The sequence below is a fragment of the Spea bombifrons genome, chromosome 3 (genome assembly GCF_027358695.1).
Source record: "Spea bombifrons isolate aSpeBom1 chromosome 3, aSpeBom1.2.pri, whole genome shotgun sequence".
Taxonomy (NCBI): Eukaryota; Metazoa; Chordata; class Amphibia; order Anura; family Pelobatidae; genus Spea; species Spea bombifrons.
In genome coordinates this window covers 61,858,837-61,874,250 of record NC_071089.1, presented here as the reverse complement: position 1 = coordinate 61,874,250, position 15,414 = coordinate 61,858,837, and the positions used below count along the sequence as shown (strand labels likewise).

Below are 15,414 nucleotides of genomic sequence, written 5' to 3'. Positions count from 1 at the left end.
ACTTTATATATTGTTTTGGTTTTTAGGACAAGCAGGACTTTCTTTAGATAACATTATTTTTTACCATATAGTCTAATTTACTATAAAAAAATATAAAATATGGTGATTTTTTTATTTTTAAAAATGACTCTCACTTTTATTTGAAAAATCTTTTACTCAACTGAAAAAACTATCGAAAATACCTGCTAAATAGATTCTAATATTTGTCCTGAGTTTAGAAATACTTAATGTTTTTCTTTATTTATTTATTTTTGCTGTTTTACATGTTATAGGGTAATAAGTACAAGTAGCTTATTGCTATTTCATTTTTTTAAATATGGTCACACTACCCCCATGTCCTATTTGGGGTAACATTGAAGCTGGCCACTTCAATTTACCAAATCAAACCATATATGTTTGAAAACGGGACACCCCAGGATATTTCAAATACCAGTATTTTAACTCATCCCATGCACTAATTCTACCATCAAACTTTACTTCAGATATAAATTTACAGCTCCTGGTTTATGCCACTGTCAAACAACACCTCGATATGTATTCAGCAACATCTCCTCAACACAGTGATACCACATACATGGGTTTGTTGGGTTGTTTGGGGACTAATAGGTCACATTTGGTACATGCCCAATTCAGTTTTTTAACTTGGAATATTGACATGTTGAAAATTCTACCCCATGTCCAATTTGGGACATCTTTGAAGCCATTTGAATTTACCCCATCAAACCATATACGTTTGAAAACATCCCAGGATATGTCTAATGCTAGTATTTTATCTCTTTCCAAGCATAATTCTAACACCAGCCTTTGTCAAACTTTATGGTAGTGAATTTATTGGTGTGTCAGTTGGCGCCGCCATCTTGTGATAGGCAGCAATGTCACTCACTGATGACGTCAGGTGTTCGGAGTAGGGGGGTTATGTTGCTGAATCGAGGCATGTCAGCAATATCAATAACACTAAGGAAGTAAATTAATTATAATTAATTTACTTTAAAAACACAGACTTATACTAGTATATACAGTGACAACACTCTGCTACAATGTAAAGTAGTGGGTGTACAGCCTGTGTAACAGTGTAAATTTGCTGTCCCCTCAAATATAACTCAACACACAGCCATTAGTGTCTAAACCTTGGCAACAAAAGTGAGTACACCCCTAAGCAAATTTACACTGTTATACAGGCGGTACACTCACTACTTTACATTGTAGCAGAGTGTCATTTCTTCATATGAAAAGATATAATAAAATATTGACAACAATGTGAGGGGTGTACTCACTTTTGTGAGATACTGTACATATCATCCTGCATTGTTGCTGGCCCCAGAGTATAATGCATATTTTGAAAAATGTAGAACAGTTCAAGAATACCGTATTTATCGGCGTATAACACGCACTTTTTTAACTAAAATTTGAAGCTGAAATCCTACCTGCGTGTTATACGCCGATAAATCCTAGAGCCAGTGGCGGAACTACCGGGGTCGCAACTGCGACCGGGCCCTGGAGTTCTGCCAGTCAGGGGGGGCCCAAGGGGTGCCGAGCGGTTGCTGAAGACGACCGCTCGGCAACTCTCGGGCCCCCCTGACTGACAGAAATCCAGGACTCCTCTGCTGGCGGCCGCCGCCGCCTGCCTCAGCCTCAGCCGCCTGCCTCAGCCGCCGCCGCCCGCCGCCCGCCGCCTGCCTCAGCCTCCGCCGCCTGCCTCAGCCTCCGCCGCCTGCCGCCTGCCTCCGCCGCCTGCCGCCTGCCGCCTGCCTCCGCCGCCGCCGCCTGTCTCAGCGCTTCAACTCTTGTGTTGGAAGCGTGAGGCGTTTGTCTCGGGTGCCGGCGCTCAGCAGTGAAGCGCCGGCACCCGAGACAAACGCCTCACGCTTCCAACACAGGAGTTGAAGGTAAGTGACCGGGGTGGGGTTAGGGAGAGAGAGGGGAGATCCTGAGAAGGGGGGTTAGGGTGTGTGTGTCTGAGTGTGTGTGTGTCTTACTGTGTGTGTCTTAGCGTGTGTGTCTTACTGTGTGTGTGTCTGAGTGTGTGTCTGAGTGTGTGTGTGTCTGAGTGTGTGTGTGTCTTACTGTGTGTGTGTCTTACTGTGTGTGTCTTACTGTGTGTGTGTGGTTTCCCAGATAGCAGTGATTCTGATGAAGTTTTTTTTGTTCAGTTTTTTTGTTCAAAAATGGGGGTGCGTGTTATACACCAGTGCGTGTTATACGCCGATAAATACGGTAATTATAAGAAAACTCGTGTATCGCTTACAGTGAAAGCACATTTATTTTTCAAATATGTATTCTTGCGTTCGCCAATATAGAAGAATGTCTCCCATTGAATCATATAATGGATTCTTGTTTTTGATGCCATTATGAAAAACTGAAATACTTCTTGCAAATTCCACTTGTGAAAACTATTCAAGGAGATTATCCTGTGATAATCAGGTTACAGTTGTTTTACTAACAACTCTCTGTATGCTGTTGTCTTCTTAATCCAGGAACAAATTATCGTCCTTAAACCTATCTCTTATAATTTGTGCAGTGAAATTCTCTGAACCACCAAATCAAATGCTGTATCTCAATGGTTCATATCTAATTACACATCATGATCCACATTTCTCTTCCCTACTTAGTGCAAAGAATGCACATTTGTTTGACATGATCTGCCCTCTGTAAACCACACTAGCTTCCACAGATAATACTATTGATCAATGCCTAACTATATTAAGTTTTAATGTCCTTGTAGCTATATTCCATATAAAAAATGTTAAATTTTATTTTTATTTCACCTAAAAGGGATCTTACCACACAAGTTCCAGAACCATCCAAGCACTTCTGCGAGTTTCCATTGCATTTACAAGGTAGGCACTCTCCAGAAACTGAGTAGTAGAATCCCACCTGACACCTCTGTTGAAGAAAAGGAACATAATATTAGATGTTTCTTTTTCACATGAATGTAAGTTGAAGGATTTGCCACATTTTGTCCTTTGCATAAAATTTGAAACAGAAAGAGAAAGACTTATAAGAGCAACCCTCTACAAATTTGCACTGATACATTTAAAAGTTCACCCATGACACGATCACACACATACACTGAGATTTATGCATAAGCTGATTCTAATCAGACCTCCATTGACTTTATAGCTCCCTGGGCTAGTCAGGGGAAATCAATAGATCTCCACAACTGGCCCATAATCCCCACAGTCTGGAAAAGTGAGACAGTGGAGCTGATCAGAAAAGTTCCTTACAATTGAGACTGTCCCAGAAAAACAGAACTGCTGGGAGATATGCACTGCTTACTTTTAATTGCAGGAATGGAACTTTATAATGGTGAGGGAAGGATTAACAGATCTGTACCATCATGACATGTTCATGCCTAATTATAGTGCTGCAAAGTCTATAGGCCCTACATATACTCAATATTATAGTACAGTACTACTGTCCCCACTAGGACGGACTCAAAGCTCAAGACAAAAACCATTACCTGCACAGATCATATACTCCCTCTACATGATCACAGCAACAATGCAGTTCTGAATTTTCCCATGGACCGCATGGGTCACAGAGCCCTAAGGTCGGATTTGTTTTCTAAATTCACTGGATTGAATAAAATTTTATTGGCACAAGCCCCTAGCAGACTTCTTCAAAACAACACGGTAATGTTTCACTTTATATAAATTAATGTTTCAAAAGAAAGAAGAAAAAATTAGTTAGTTACAATTGATACTATCAAGCAAAATTTACTATAAAAGCAAATAAGCTATAATGATCACATGCTATGAAGCAATTTAATACATAAAACAATATATGAATACATATATATCTTGATTTAAAAAATGCAGCATATTAGCATGTGGTGGTAATATATATGTATTTACGTCCATGCTGATATGCTGCATATAAATAAATATAGCAGCTAATTTTCCATAAACAGTGGGCCAAAAATTCAATTTGGAAGCCATCTGTGTGAGGAATGGCACAGAGAAAGTGTGGAATGTGGTGCTGAGGGCTTTATCTATAAGACAGCTTAGTGTATGGACAGATGTACTTCACACTTACACTATGAGAGAACACTTGGTAGTTAACCCTAAAATTGCTATGTGTGTCATTGATATTTAACAACTTGTATGGCCGTATCTGTTTTTGTTACAGATATTACTGTGTGCCTGATAGTTACAATCCATTGGCTTTAATAACACTCAAGCTATATAAATGGAACCTGGGAGAACAAGAAGTGAGTTGAGAAAAAAGGAAAATTGTAATATTGTTTTAATAACAGCACAGTTGAAGACAATACTTATTACATATTTAAAATCAAATGATTTAGTTCCAAGACAGCATAGACAAACTTTAAGAAGATTCTTAATACAAATGTAGCTTTTTTGGACCAGTTAAGCGCAGTCTTTACAGTTTAAAGTGAACAAGACACACAACCTATTCCAATGTAAACTTGTTGAGAGTAAAAGCAGAATTGGCTGTTCGCCAGTGATGTATTTAGCCTTGTGAACATCAGCAGCAAAGGTAACGCTTAAGTAACTTTACATCTTCTTCTTTGTTGGTGGCATTAAAGGATTCAACTTTGATTTATATTTACAACTCTGCAATTCTTTATAAGTAAAATATGGCTTATCAACTACAGAAATATAAATATACTAGGGATGGAATGTAAATGATGTTATCAACAGAAGAATTGGATGTAGATTGTATCACCTGGAGTAACATAACAATCCCCAAAGGATTCGACTAACTATGAAAGTCCACAAGATATATAAAGAAATGGGTGTAACGGTAAAAAGAGTCTGATGCTACTTTGTGGATGACTTGTAGGGCCTCAACTAAAACAAGGTTTTGTAGACCTTATCTTCAGAAGCACATTCATACATACCATTGAAAGAAATACTACAATGAGATCAGGGACAATGGTACATTTCTACAATGTACAAATATATATGAGGATACAAAAAGTAGGTTCTCTTACCTACTGTTAAAAAAAATATATAGTATGTATGGCAATACATTACAATAAGGTTTACTTCTATCTCTGAAAACCACACATTGCGAGAATGATTTCCTTTGTTTAGCTCTTAGCGACTGTTGCCTTTTTTGGCCACAGTTACAAGGCCCACAGATAAAAGGAGTCCTTAAGTGGATGTTTACCTACAAGATGAATGGGCGGACACAGTCGAATTTTCCAAGGTCGAAGGATAGCTAGAACAAGAGGTCTCGTTGTAAAGAACTGTAGGAAAGGCAATGATGTATTGGCAACACTAGGAAACACACTTGATAGGAGTGGTGCAGATACATATCATGGGAAATCACTGATCTGTTGGACAGGCACAGCTAGACAACTCCCCGTGAAGAAACTGACCCTGTGTTCAACATGGCAAGCTTCCAGCTATGCACATATGCGTATCCTGAGCAAAAAATCAAGGCTGTGGTTTACAGAAAATGAGCAGGCTGTATTAATAATATATAATTATAAAGGAAATATAATCCTCCATAATACATTAAAAAATATATAAATTTAGATTTAATAATATGCAGTTTATGTCCTAACCAAAGTCGTCACTGATAGAAATGGAGCATGCATCCGTGCATATGCAGCCGTTGGACGCACTTACATCTTCAAGTGGTCGCTGGCTTTAATGTTCCAAGGCGGCCCTGTAATCACGGTAATACCCTGGCTGGGTATATATAAAGTAACCTATAGCCAACTATAGACATAACTGTGCTATCATTGAGTTGAATGTATATTTAGATTATTCACAATTTTGAAACAACTGTATGGCTTTATACGATGGGATTCTCATGATTGCACAGCATGACCTAAGTTAAGCCCTATGCCTTTGGCTTTGTTTTTATTAATCAAGAATAGAATTGAAATACTTTCAGGGATACTGTATAGTCATACTCTATATTACCCATCTCTTATGTACAAAGTTTAATTACATTAAATGAGATTAAATAGATATTTTTAAAGCTCAACTCACAATACCTCAACCAACTCCTTTTTTATTTCAGTGAGGAAGTAGTGTTTTTTAAAGCTCAAAAGTAACTTGAATTGAAGAGAGTATCCAAGAAACCATGTGCCAATTAACTGATGCATATGAATTTCCCACAATAATTAGATGCTTTTAGTTCTGTAACAGCAAATTGAATTATTTGTCTCATTGGGAACAAAATAAGCCTCAAATCTCTGTAACAAGCCCAAATACTAGTCTCCCAAGTCTACAGATTTTTACGTTAGGTACTCCACCAATTCACTAGCTGCCAGTCTTAAAATAAGAATATACGTTCTACTGAGTTGTAAGGTTGTTTATTAGCACAGTAGCTTCAAAGCTCTGATCACTATAGATTTAGCACAAAATCATATAGACATCTGCTTATCAAAAGACCATGCCAACCTCAGCTGTTGAGGATTTAGAGGCAAGATTTTTTTGTGGGTCTTTTTTTTTTACTGTCTAACTTCACAATGTCTAACTTCACAATTTGGATCAAATCATATATGAAATATAGGATTTGTTAATTCTGCAATGTTAGACAAGTTTTTCATTAGCAGTCACTTTTATTGTCTAAGAATTTCATATGCTATTGGCTAAAGTACAAAAATAATGTTCTGGTGGACAACATATAACATCAATATGGCTCTCATGAAAATGGAAAACAATTGTCAACATGGACTTGTCATATGTGTGTCTTTAGTCAGTGGATGTTTTACCCCCAAAATGCAACTAAATATTTACTGAATCAAAAAGAAAATGTGTGATAAAAACAAGTGACACTGTGTAGCATTATTCATTGTAGCCTTATATAATATGCCTCATACAGCCTGACCTTGAGAACTGTTTGATGTCACAGCTGAATTTAGCAGGGTGGGTGTATTTAATAGAGGGGCGCCGAACACCCCAAGGGCAATAATGTAGACAGTTATCCATTTATTCTGTAAATTAATATGCCCAGTGTTATCCTAAATACATAATGTGTCATCTCCGTGAACTGCTTAATATCTTCTACATTTGATCTGGTACATGTGGCTACTAATTGCTGTGTTGCATGAATGGAAATTCTACCATGTGGACAAGCCATAATGAACTGTCACACCCTCCATCTCTGTGTTGGTATGCAATCCAAACAGGAGGCTGTGCATAAACCCTTCTCGTTTACTGAGTGATTGCTGTGGCGTACTCGGATTCCAGCATATGATTTTAATTAAGATCTCCATGAGAAACTAAAACACTTCAATATGAAACATATGTGGCTTAAATTTCTGCGGATTTGAGCATCTCTAAATTTAACTCTTAAATTTCCACAAAAAAAAAAGAGTGTGACTAATCTCAAGGGTTCATTTTCACAGCATAGGTAATATAACATATTTGCCCCATCTGACCTAAACACTTGCTTGCACCGCACATGGCAAACTTTCTCATGTTGAGTAGAAGTGTCTACAACGTAAAATAAACAATGTGCACAGCAGCTACAAGTAGATGATTAGCCTGAAAGTAGGACTGATCTGAAAAGTTACCACCATACGCTTTCTTTTGAAAAATGTTTTATCACTAAATACAAATACTAACAAAAAAATGTTTTTAGTGAGTATCACTGATGTGACATATAAATTATTATTACAAATACTAAAAAAAATGTTTTCTAATTAGTGGGTATCTAGGATATGGATTTGTGTATTTACATAAATGCAAAGGGGATTCGGTGCAGGACAACCTGAAGAACCTGGGAGCATCCCTATGCTGGTTCTGCTTAACTAGAAAGACGGTAAATACGAATCTCAAACTGCTATATGAATTAGTTCATGAACATGGCCTCCCAAATAAGAAGTATTAGTTATATCTGTGAATAGTCAATCTAATAGATTTCAATTTTCTAGAGCAAATTATATTACTGCAACCTGTTTTAAAAATATGGAGTATTATTTAGAGACACCTTAGCACTAAATGCATTCATCTGTCCACATTTCTGAATTCCTGGGTTAAATCAAATTGGTTCAGATCATTGCTAGTCTTGTTTTTTTTGCATGACTAATTTAACGTTCTGCACAATACTTATTCACAGTTGGATAGCACACATAATTTTGACCTGCATACGCTAAGTCAGAGTATCTACAAACTATGAGCAGATGGTAGAACTCATAACAGTTCATGCTTGGAGAAACTGTAGTTTTTGTATGTTTTATACAAAACAACATTAGCCTCTATATAGCCATAAAGAAGTAATTTGAGTTCAAATACACAATAAACTCACGCTTTACAACAGGAAAGGGATGTTAAGGAAAACCCCCTCACAAGAATTGTACAAGGTTAACAAAAGGCCAAAATAAGGCTGAGGTATAGCTAAGCAGTAGTTTTCTAGAAGATATATTTAGGACTTGTTCATGGCTAGAGTGAAAATTTGGTATTTGAAACCACATCTTATGCCCAGTGTAGGTCAATCTTTTACAGAGAATACAGCTATTCTAATAGTTTGATAATATGACACATGTTTTACACTACTTTGCCCTACTGTAATTAACAAGGGAGGAAGAGGAAAAGTGTATACATCAGTATATATGGCAGCTGGTAAAAGAGTGGGATATTATCTCATATGTTTATATCATGTGCTAGTTAAGAGAGCATTAGACAGAAGTCCCCAAGTACTATAGTCATTGCATACTGGGGTCCATTCTGTATGAGTGGCAGTAAAGCACTCCTAATTAGGAAAGTGCAGAGCCAGAGCTGCCACTGACTGATGGGAAGTATATCCTGTGGTGTGTTTACCTTTGGTGCTGTCCTAACCCACACCACCATGGTTGCTGCCCCCTTAGCACCATTGTCCTTTATAGGCTCCGGGATATGATGCCATCTTCCTGCACTCCACTATTAAATGGAGCGTGATGGCTCAGCACAGCCCTCCTGCATGGAAAATAGCTGAAGGGCAGCAAAAGTGGAAAAATGCTTATGGGGAGATTTTGCAGGTTAGCCCTCAGATATCTTAGACTTGTACGGGAGTGGGGAATTGGGTGGAAATAAGCATGTCCAAACACCGCTTCTGCACCCCACAGAAAGAGCAGAGTGACCCAGTGACCCGAGAAAAGTCACATGCAACTCTGTTTTAATAAAAGATACCGTCCCACCAAGATTTAAACTGTAAGCTAAGTAAATGTTGCTTTTACCCCACTTACAACTGTTTGTGTTCATTCTGTGGACATTCCTAATTTGTTTGTTCAATACCAGTGGCACATTCCGGCCTAGGCCAACTAAGCCTATGGTGGCAGCTGTATTGAGCTGTGGTCTCACTAGGAACAGGACAGCATCGTGTGTAGGCCTCCAGGAGTGCCTCCCACACTACTATAAATCACTTAAAACTATATGTAATTTTGAATGTTTAACCCACTGCAGCAACTACATCAATGCAGCAAATGTGATTTTCATACCACAGAACAAGAAAAACATTGTCATGCTAGGAAACACCAATCCTTGTGGCAATTTTACATGCCACTGTTCATTCATATGAAAGGAATATGTCCGGCTCTAAAATCTACTTATTAGTTTAGTTGAAATAATGTAGAGTCCGTGGTAATAAAAGTATTATTTTGCAAAGAAGAAAACAGTAGGATATTATTTTAAAGAAATAGTAAATATTCAGTGTAGCAGAACAGTGTGCCATTGACAAAGTCTGTGGCTTCATTTTAGTAACTAAAAAGCATTATGTGAATTTTTCACAGAATTACCCAGCATAGCTACACTGTATACTTCTATAGGTTCTTCTACACTAATCCTCTGCAACTACACACTCAGAAAGTCAAGAGAAAAATAACACTCCCCCAAACTCAAGGTTTCATGGTGACAAGTATGTGCAAATAGGATGATGTAAGCGTCTGTGGTTCTATTTTTGTGTCTAGAAATAACTGTCACTGGACACCTAGTAAGTTTAATTCATGCATTCCATTATTTTTGCTTAATATAGAAACTTTACTATAGAATTGTCACCAGTGAAATTTTAAGTTTTAGCGTCAGGGACATCTTTAAGGCTTTTGCAACTAACACAAAGGGCTAAGATGGCTTTAGGAGACCCTTTAGGGGGTGAGAACCACCATGAAGAACTTTGCCAGGACCTCTTCAACATTAAAGATGGCCCCAGTTACAACTTACAAAACTGATACACTTTTTTAATTCCAGATTGTTCAGCAGTTAACACTATTGTTGTGCAGATAATTACAAAAATGCATAGAGTACAAAGAACATACATGAAGTTGAGCTTTGTTTGTGTCTTTAATTTCGTAGCTAAAAGTCTGCAGCCACCCATGAGCTCTAGAGTGGTTGAAGACAAAAAACCCTCTGAGACTCCATCAGAAGGCAACAATATCCACTCTAAATCACCTAAAACCCATTCAATTCACTTGTCTAATGTTTAACCTGCAAATATCATGTCATTGACCTATGCTTGTTGAAACTAGCTGTATGTTAACTGTAGTCAAATGTGGACCTTAGAACCCCTATGTACCCTATAGAGGGGAGTTGATGGAACTCAGTGCAACCACAAGTTGACTGCCCCTGCTATAGTATCATTAACTATTTCTGTAGTGCTCCCAGTAGCAGATCCAAACCAATTTCAGATTAGAAAGATTAGGCTCCTTGTGCATTGTACTCTGTGAATCTGAACTCAATCCCTTGTTGCACTCCAACACCAGATTATGTCACCATGCAAAACTAAGATCCAAGGACAGGTAACCCATACATTAGATTACTACTATCATTCTGCTCAGTTAAACTAAACCTGTGAATTACACTTGGACTATATATATATATATATATATATATATAGTTATAGTTATAACGCCCAGCATAATCAGTAGATTCTTTAATAACTACAGCATTGATGTTGGGGATATTTACCTGTGAGATGGGCACCAGTCTTGCAGGAATGGAGGCATGCTGTATGTCTATTACTCTGGACTCTAGTCTGCTGGGATTTGATGAAGTGCTGCCTTCAGATTCCAAAGCACTGCCTTCAAAGGCTGCACTGCAATGGCAGATATATGTCCAAAGTGATATTAACAGGCAAAAACATTGCCACTGAAACCCAGAAGCCATTCTTCAACTTGCATCCAAACGTGTTGCTCCCAGGTTAACAAATGCTGGTGCTCTGGTGTTCTCTGAAGCAGGCACACACACCCTCTTCTCTCCACTGGTGCCTCTTACATTGAAGCTCTGCTGTGATTTTACTTTCCAGATGTTTAGCTGAAGAGGGGCTGTGCACAGTCTAGTTGCTTTTCCTCTTCACACACACACACACACACAAGCAGTCTCCTTCTCTGCTAATGCCAGTTGTTCTGATCCCCTCTGGGGACTACAGAAGGATATACTAAAAGAGGGCAGTGCTTTCAGAAAGCAGTCTGTAAAAAATACACCACTTGTCCCCTAGCCACCTTATCTTCTGCTTGTCTGGACACAGCCAGTGTACAGTTGTGTTCCAGGGTCTGCAAGCACATTTACCTTAAGTATTAGTACCTCCCTCTATTTAAGGAAAACGTGGTCTCAAACTGTTTTTATTGGAAAACATCATATGAACACTTAACGTACTGTACTACTACTGTACTCGACATGTAACATTAACTCTGAGATGTTTTCTTCCTGATAGCTAAGTGTCAGGTAACTAAACCTGTCAAATTGCCTGTCATTCACACATATCAGACATGAGTGTAAATGACATGGCATTCATGTTATCTAGTTGCATGGAAGCAAACTGACACACTGAATGTCACATCTATGAAATGTGCAAGATATACACATTCTTTATTTATTGTGCAGGTTTTTTTAAAAAAATATTATTCTATGTCGATTTTTTTAGTTATTGGAGTTCAGATTGTATCGAGATTCGAGGTAACCGTTGATATATTATGGCATAATCCATATCGTGCCAAGAGGAGGAATTTTCTCAGACACTGCCGCACGGTTTATGGCTATAAATATCCGAAAAAATGCATTTATTTATTCTGTAAAGTTTTTTTTTCTTCTTCTCATCAGACTTCATTATAGCACTGCTTGTTCAGTTCATAATTGTCTTGTAAGCTGATGAGTCCTTAAATGTTACTTTATCGGTTCAGGGATGGGAAGCTTCATTTACAAAGAGTGTTCTGTATTACCCTTAAAGGAGTGCTTTGTGAAGCACCAGAAACAAGGCTGGTAGTGTACGAGGACAGAGTGAACTGCCTAAAGCTGACCAGCGCTTTCCACTGTAGGCCCATAAAACACATGGAATGTAACCTTTACGTCATTTTTCTGAGCTGAGTCATAATGGAATACTAAATAATCTTTATAACATTAACTTTTTCGCTTGTGAGAACAATTTACAGGCCAGGGAAAGATAGGAAGAAGAATAAGATTGAAAAATGTTTTCAATGAAAAGGAAGTACACGCTCAGTATCCATGGTGGTTTAGTTTCAAATAGTTACAGGTGGAGAAAGCTTTAGAACTTTTTTAATTGATCTATAATAAAAACAGTATTTCCAAGTAATTATAAACATAAGGGGCTAGATTCAATCTAAAATTTAGACTTTCGCTGAAAATGAAAATCACACGCTAAAATCATACTGCCAACTTACAAGGTACAAAAATGGATACCAGCTCCTTGGTTTTGGACAACGGGCTTTATGGAGGGGGGGTTCTGGGGGGTTAATTCACAGATTTTTTTTTTTAGTTCAAATTTGATGAAAACGAGGAGGAAGCTGTATAAAACAAACAAAATTAAACTGATTAGTTTCAATAGGAACTCTTTCTACATCTTGTTAGATCCCCAGAACCTTTCCCAAGCCAGCATTGGAGGTGGCTGGCGGTGAGTATACCACATGGGAGCAAGAAGCAATGGGTGTGTTTGGCTGAATGCATCTCCTACAAGCAAACAAGCTTAAACGCGGAGTAAGAGATTGGAAATGAGAGGCTTCTACAGAATGCCCCATTCATTTTCCATGGAGGAGGGACGTCTGTGTTGGATGTGTAAAGAACATGTTAATTTAGTAAAGGTAGTGTAAGAAGTACCCGTGGGTATTGAAAGAGAATGGCACATTGTCTAACACCAAACCCTATTATTTCTATTCAAAAAGACACAGAATTTGAAGTATACTTAGATATCCTTCACTCCTCATATGAACAATAACATTTTCAGCATTCCTTGCTACTAGAAGTCATTAGCAATACCATCCTGTTTCTCATATTTACTGAACTATGCTATTGTTTTTCTTTAAAGCATAGGAAACCGTTGCTTAAAACCCCCAAAGAAAATTAATCTATTCATTGTTTCACGTTTTCATGTCCTTTTAATGTACAATAAAATATATGATAGAATTATAATTCCAAGTGGAATCCAGTATTCATTGTGAAAACACTCCTGACATGCATTTGAGGGCCAGGGAATAGTATAAATAAAGACAATGTTTACTAGTTTAACATAATATTGTTAGTTTTGTAGTCATCCAGTAAACAGTACAGACGGGATCAGAAGACTATCGTGTGCATGGGAAACCAACTACCCTTATAAGCATTTAGTGACCACCACTACTGTATGGTTTTTCAAGGTTGATTTTCTATGCTGTGCTGCGGCTGGGTGAAGAGAATGTCACTGGTAGAAACACAAGGGGAAGAGTGATACTGGTGCACAAAATGGGGACATGTAGTGCAACTGCACAGCAAAAAGCACTGACTAGTGGTGTATTCAACTCTGATCCAAGCGGTTTCTTTTTTCCCTGGACAGACAAGACATTACTTATCTGTGCTCAATCCCTACCGACTCCCTTCCCACTTCTCCTTTGCTCCCCACATATTAAAGACTACTATAACTACAATGTATAGTTACAGCATTCAGCTAAACTCACTCAGCTAAATTTCCCAGGTATGCACTTCATTGACTAGTAGCACCTGGGTATCCATAGACCCAGTAAGATCTAAGAATCAATTTATGCGGTTGCTTGTAATCCTTGTTGAATGTATAAACACGGAATGTTGTATCTTTTTTTTTTTATTATACTGTATAAAATACATTTTGAACCAGAAAAAGGCACTGAATATATATAAAAAAAGATGAAAAGGTATTCATTCACAGATGGTGTTCTAGGGGCCCCGTAAAGAATCATCTCCTCACCTGGGGTCAGTCTTGAGGCTGGCCATCAGATTATATTTTATATATATATTAAGACTGTACCGCAGACATGAAACAAGAAGACATAAGAAAGAAGCCAAAGGAACAAAAAAAGGCAAGAGAAGTGGAGCTGTAGTAAAGTAGACATGGAAGCAGTTGGCAGAGACCAATGAAAGGGGGGGAGTAAGAGAGTCTGAGAGAGAGAATGAAAGCGTGTAAGAGAGTGCGTGAAAGTATGAGAGAGTGTAAGTAAGAGTGACTGAGAGTGTAAGAGAGGGTTAGCAAAAGTGAGAGAGCATGAGAGAGAATGGCAGTATGAAAGTGTGTGAGTAAAAGCGAGTTAGAGCGAAAAAGCAACAAAATGAAAATGAAAATGATGATGATGAGACATGGGGGTTATGTTATATCACTGTCAATGTCTTGCTCACTATATAATGATAGGAGTCATGCTGTACCACCATTTGTGTCTGGATCACTATATAATGATAGGAGTCATGCTGTTACACTGTCTGTGTCTGGATCCATATATAATGATAGGAGTCATGCTATACCACTGTCTGTGTCTGGCTCCATGATATACATGATAGGAGTCATGGTGTATGTTTTTTCTTATACATTTCTGATGAAGTGGCCCACTACATAAAAAAAACCTGGATACCCCTGTCTTACATATTTACATAGTAAGGCTGAAATAAAATATAACTCCATCGAGTTTAACCTATGCAAGTTATCCTATGTCATTGATTCACATGAAGGCAATTTTGTCCACAAGAGGAAGAAAAACATTACTCCAGAGCTTTTTATCTCTTAAAGAATGCCCATTCTCTGTTTAAGATAAATCTGTGGTTCCTCTGCTTATAATACCTGGACACTTGTTATCTGCTCTGTCCAAATGAGGATGTCTCCTGTGAGGGTCTCATACAGACCTCTAATGTATTTGTACATTGTGATATGGTCACCACTTATGGGCCTTCCTTCAAAATCCAATTAAGCAAAATACTCTTTATAGCAGAACTCTGCTGTTTATTATTAATTTATAATTTATTTATTATTAACATATTTCTCATTCTTCTTATTGGTGCCCAAAATTAAACTTATAACACCAAATCAGACCTAATCACAGAGCCTAACTTTATAGAGGCATAATCACATACTACAAATCTGCATTGATGTCCATTTTAATGAATACTAATAATGTGTTATATCTTTCTCATATAATTCTTTTTACTTAAGGAGAACGCTGTTTTTAATTAATTTTGAGTGTGCCCAATTGAATTTTGCTTTGGAAACTTGATAACAACTGCTAAACATCTG

General features: G+C 37.8%; 1 protein-coding gene across 1 annotated transcript in view; it reads right to left on the bottom strand.

The window, feature by feature from the left end:
• Positions 1-11,302, bottom strand: part of LAMA4 (laminin subunit alpha 4) — a 51,390-nt gene extending 40,088 nt beyond the window's left edge. The window contains exons 1-2 of the mRNA XM_053459014.1: positions 10,863-11,302; positions 2,782-2,883 (exon numbers count right to left, since the gene is read on the bottom strand). Coding sequence (XP_053314989.1) covers positions 2,782-2,883; positions 10,863-11,060 — 300 coding nt within the window. The 5' untranslated portion in view covers positions 11,061-11,302. The remainder of the gene's footprint in view (positions 1-2,781; positions 2,884-10,862) is intronic.
• Positions 11,303-15,414: the final 4,112 nt, after the last annotated feature.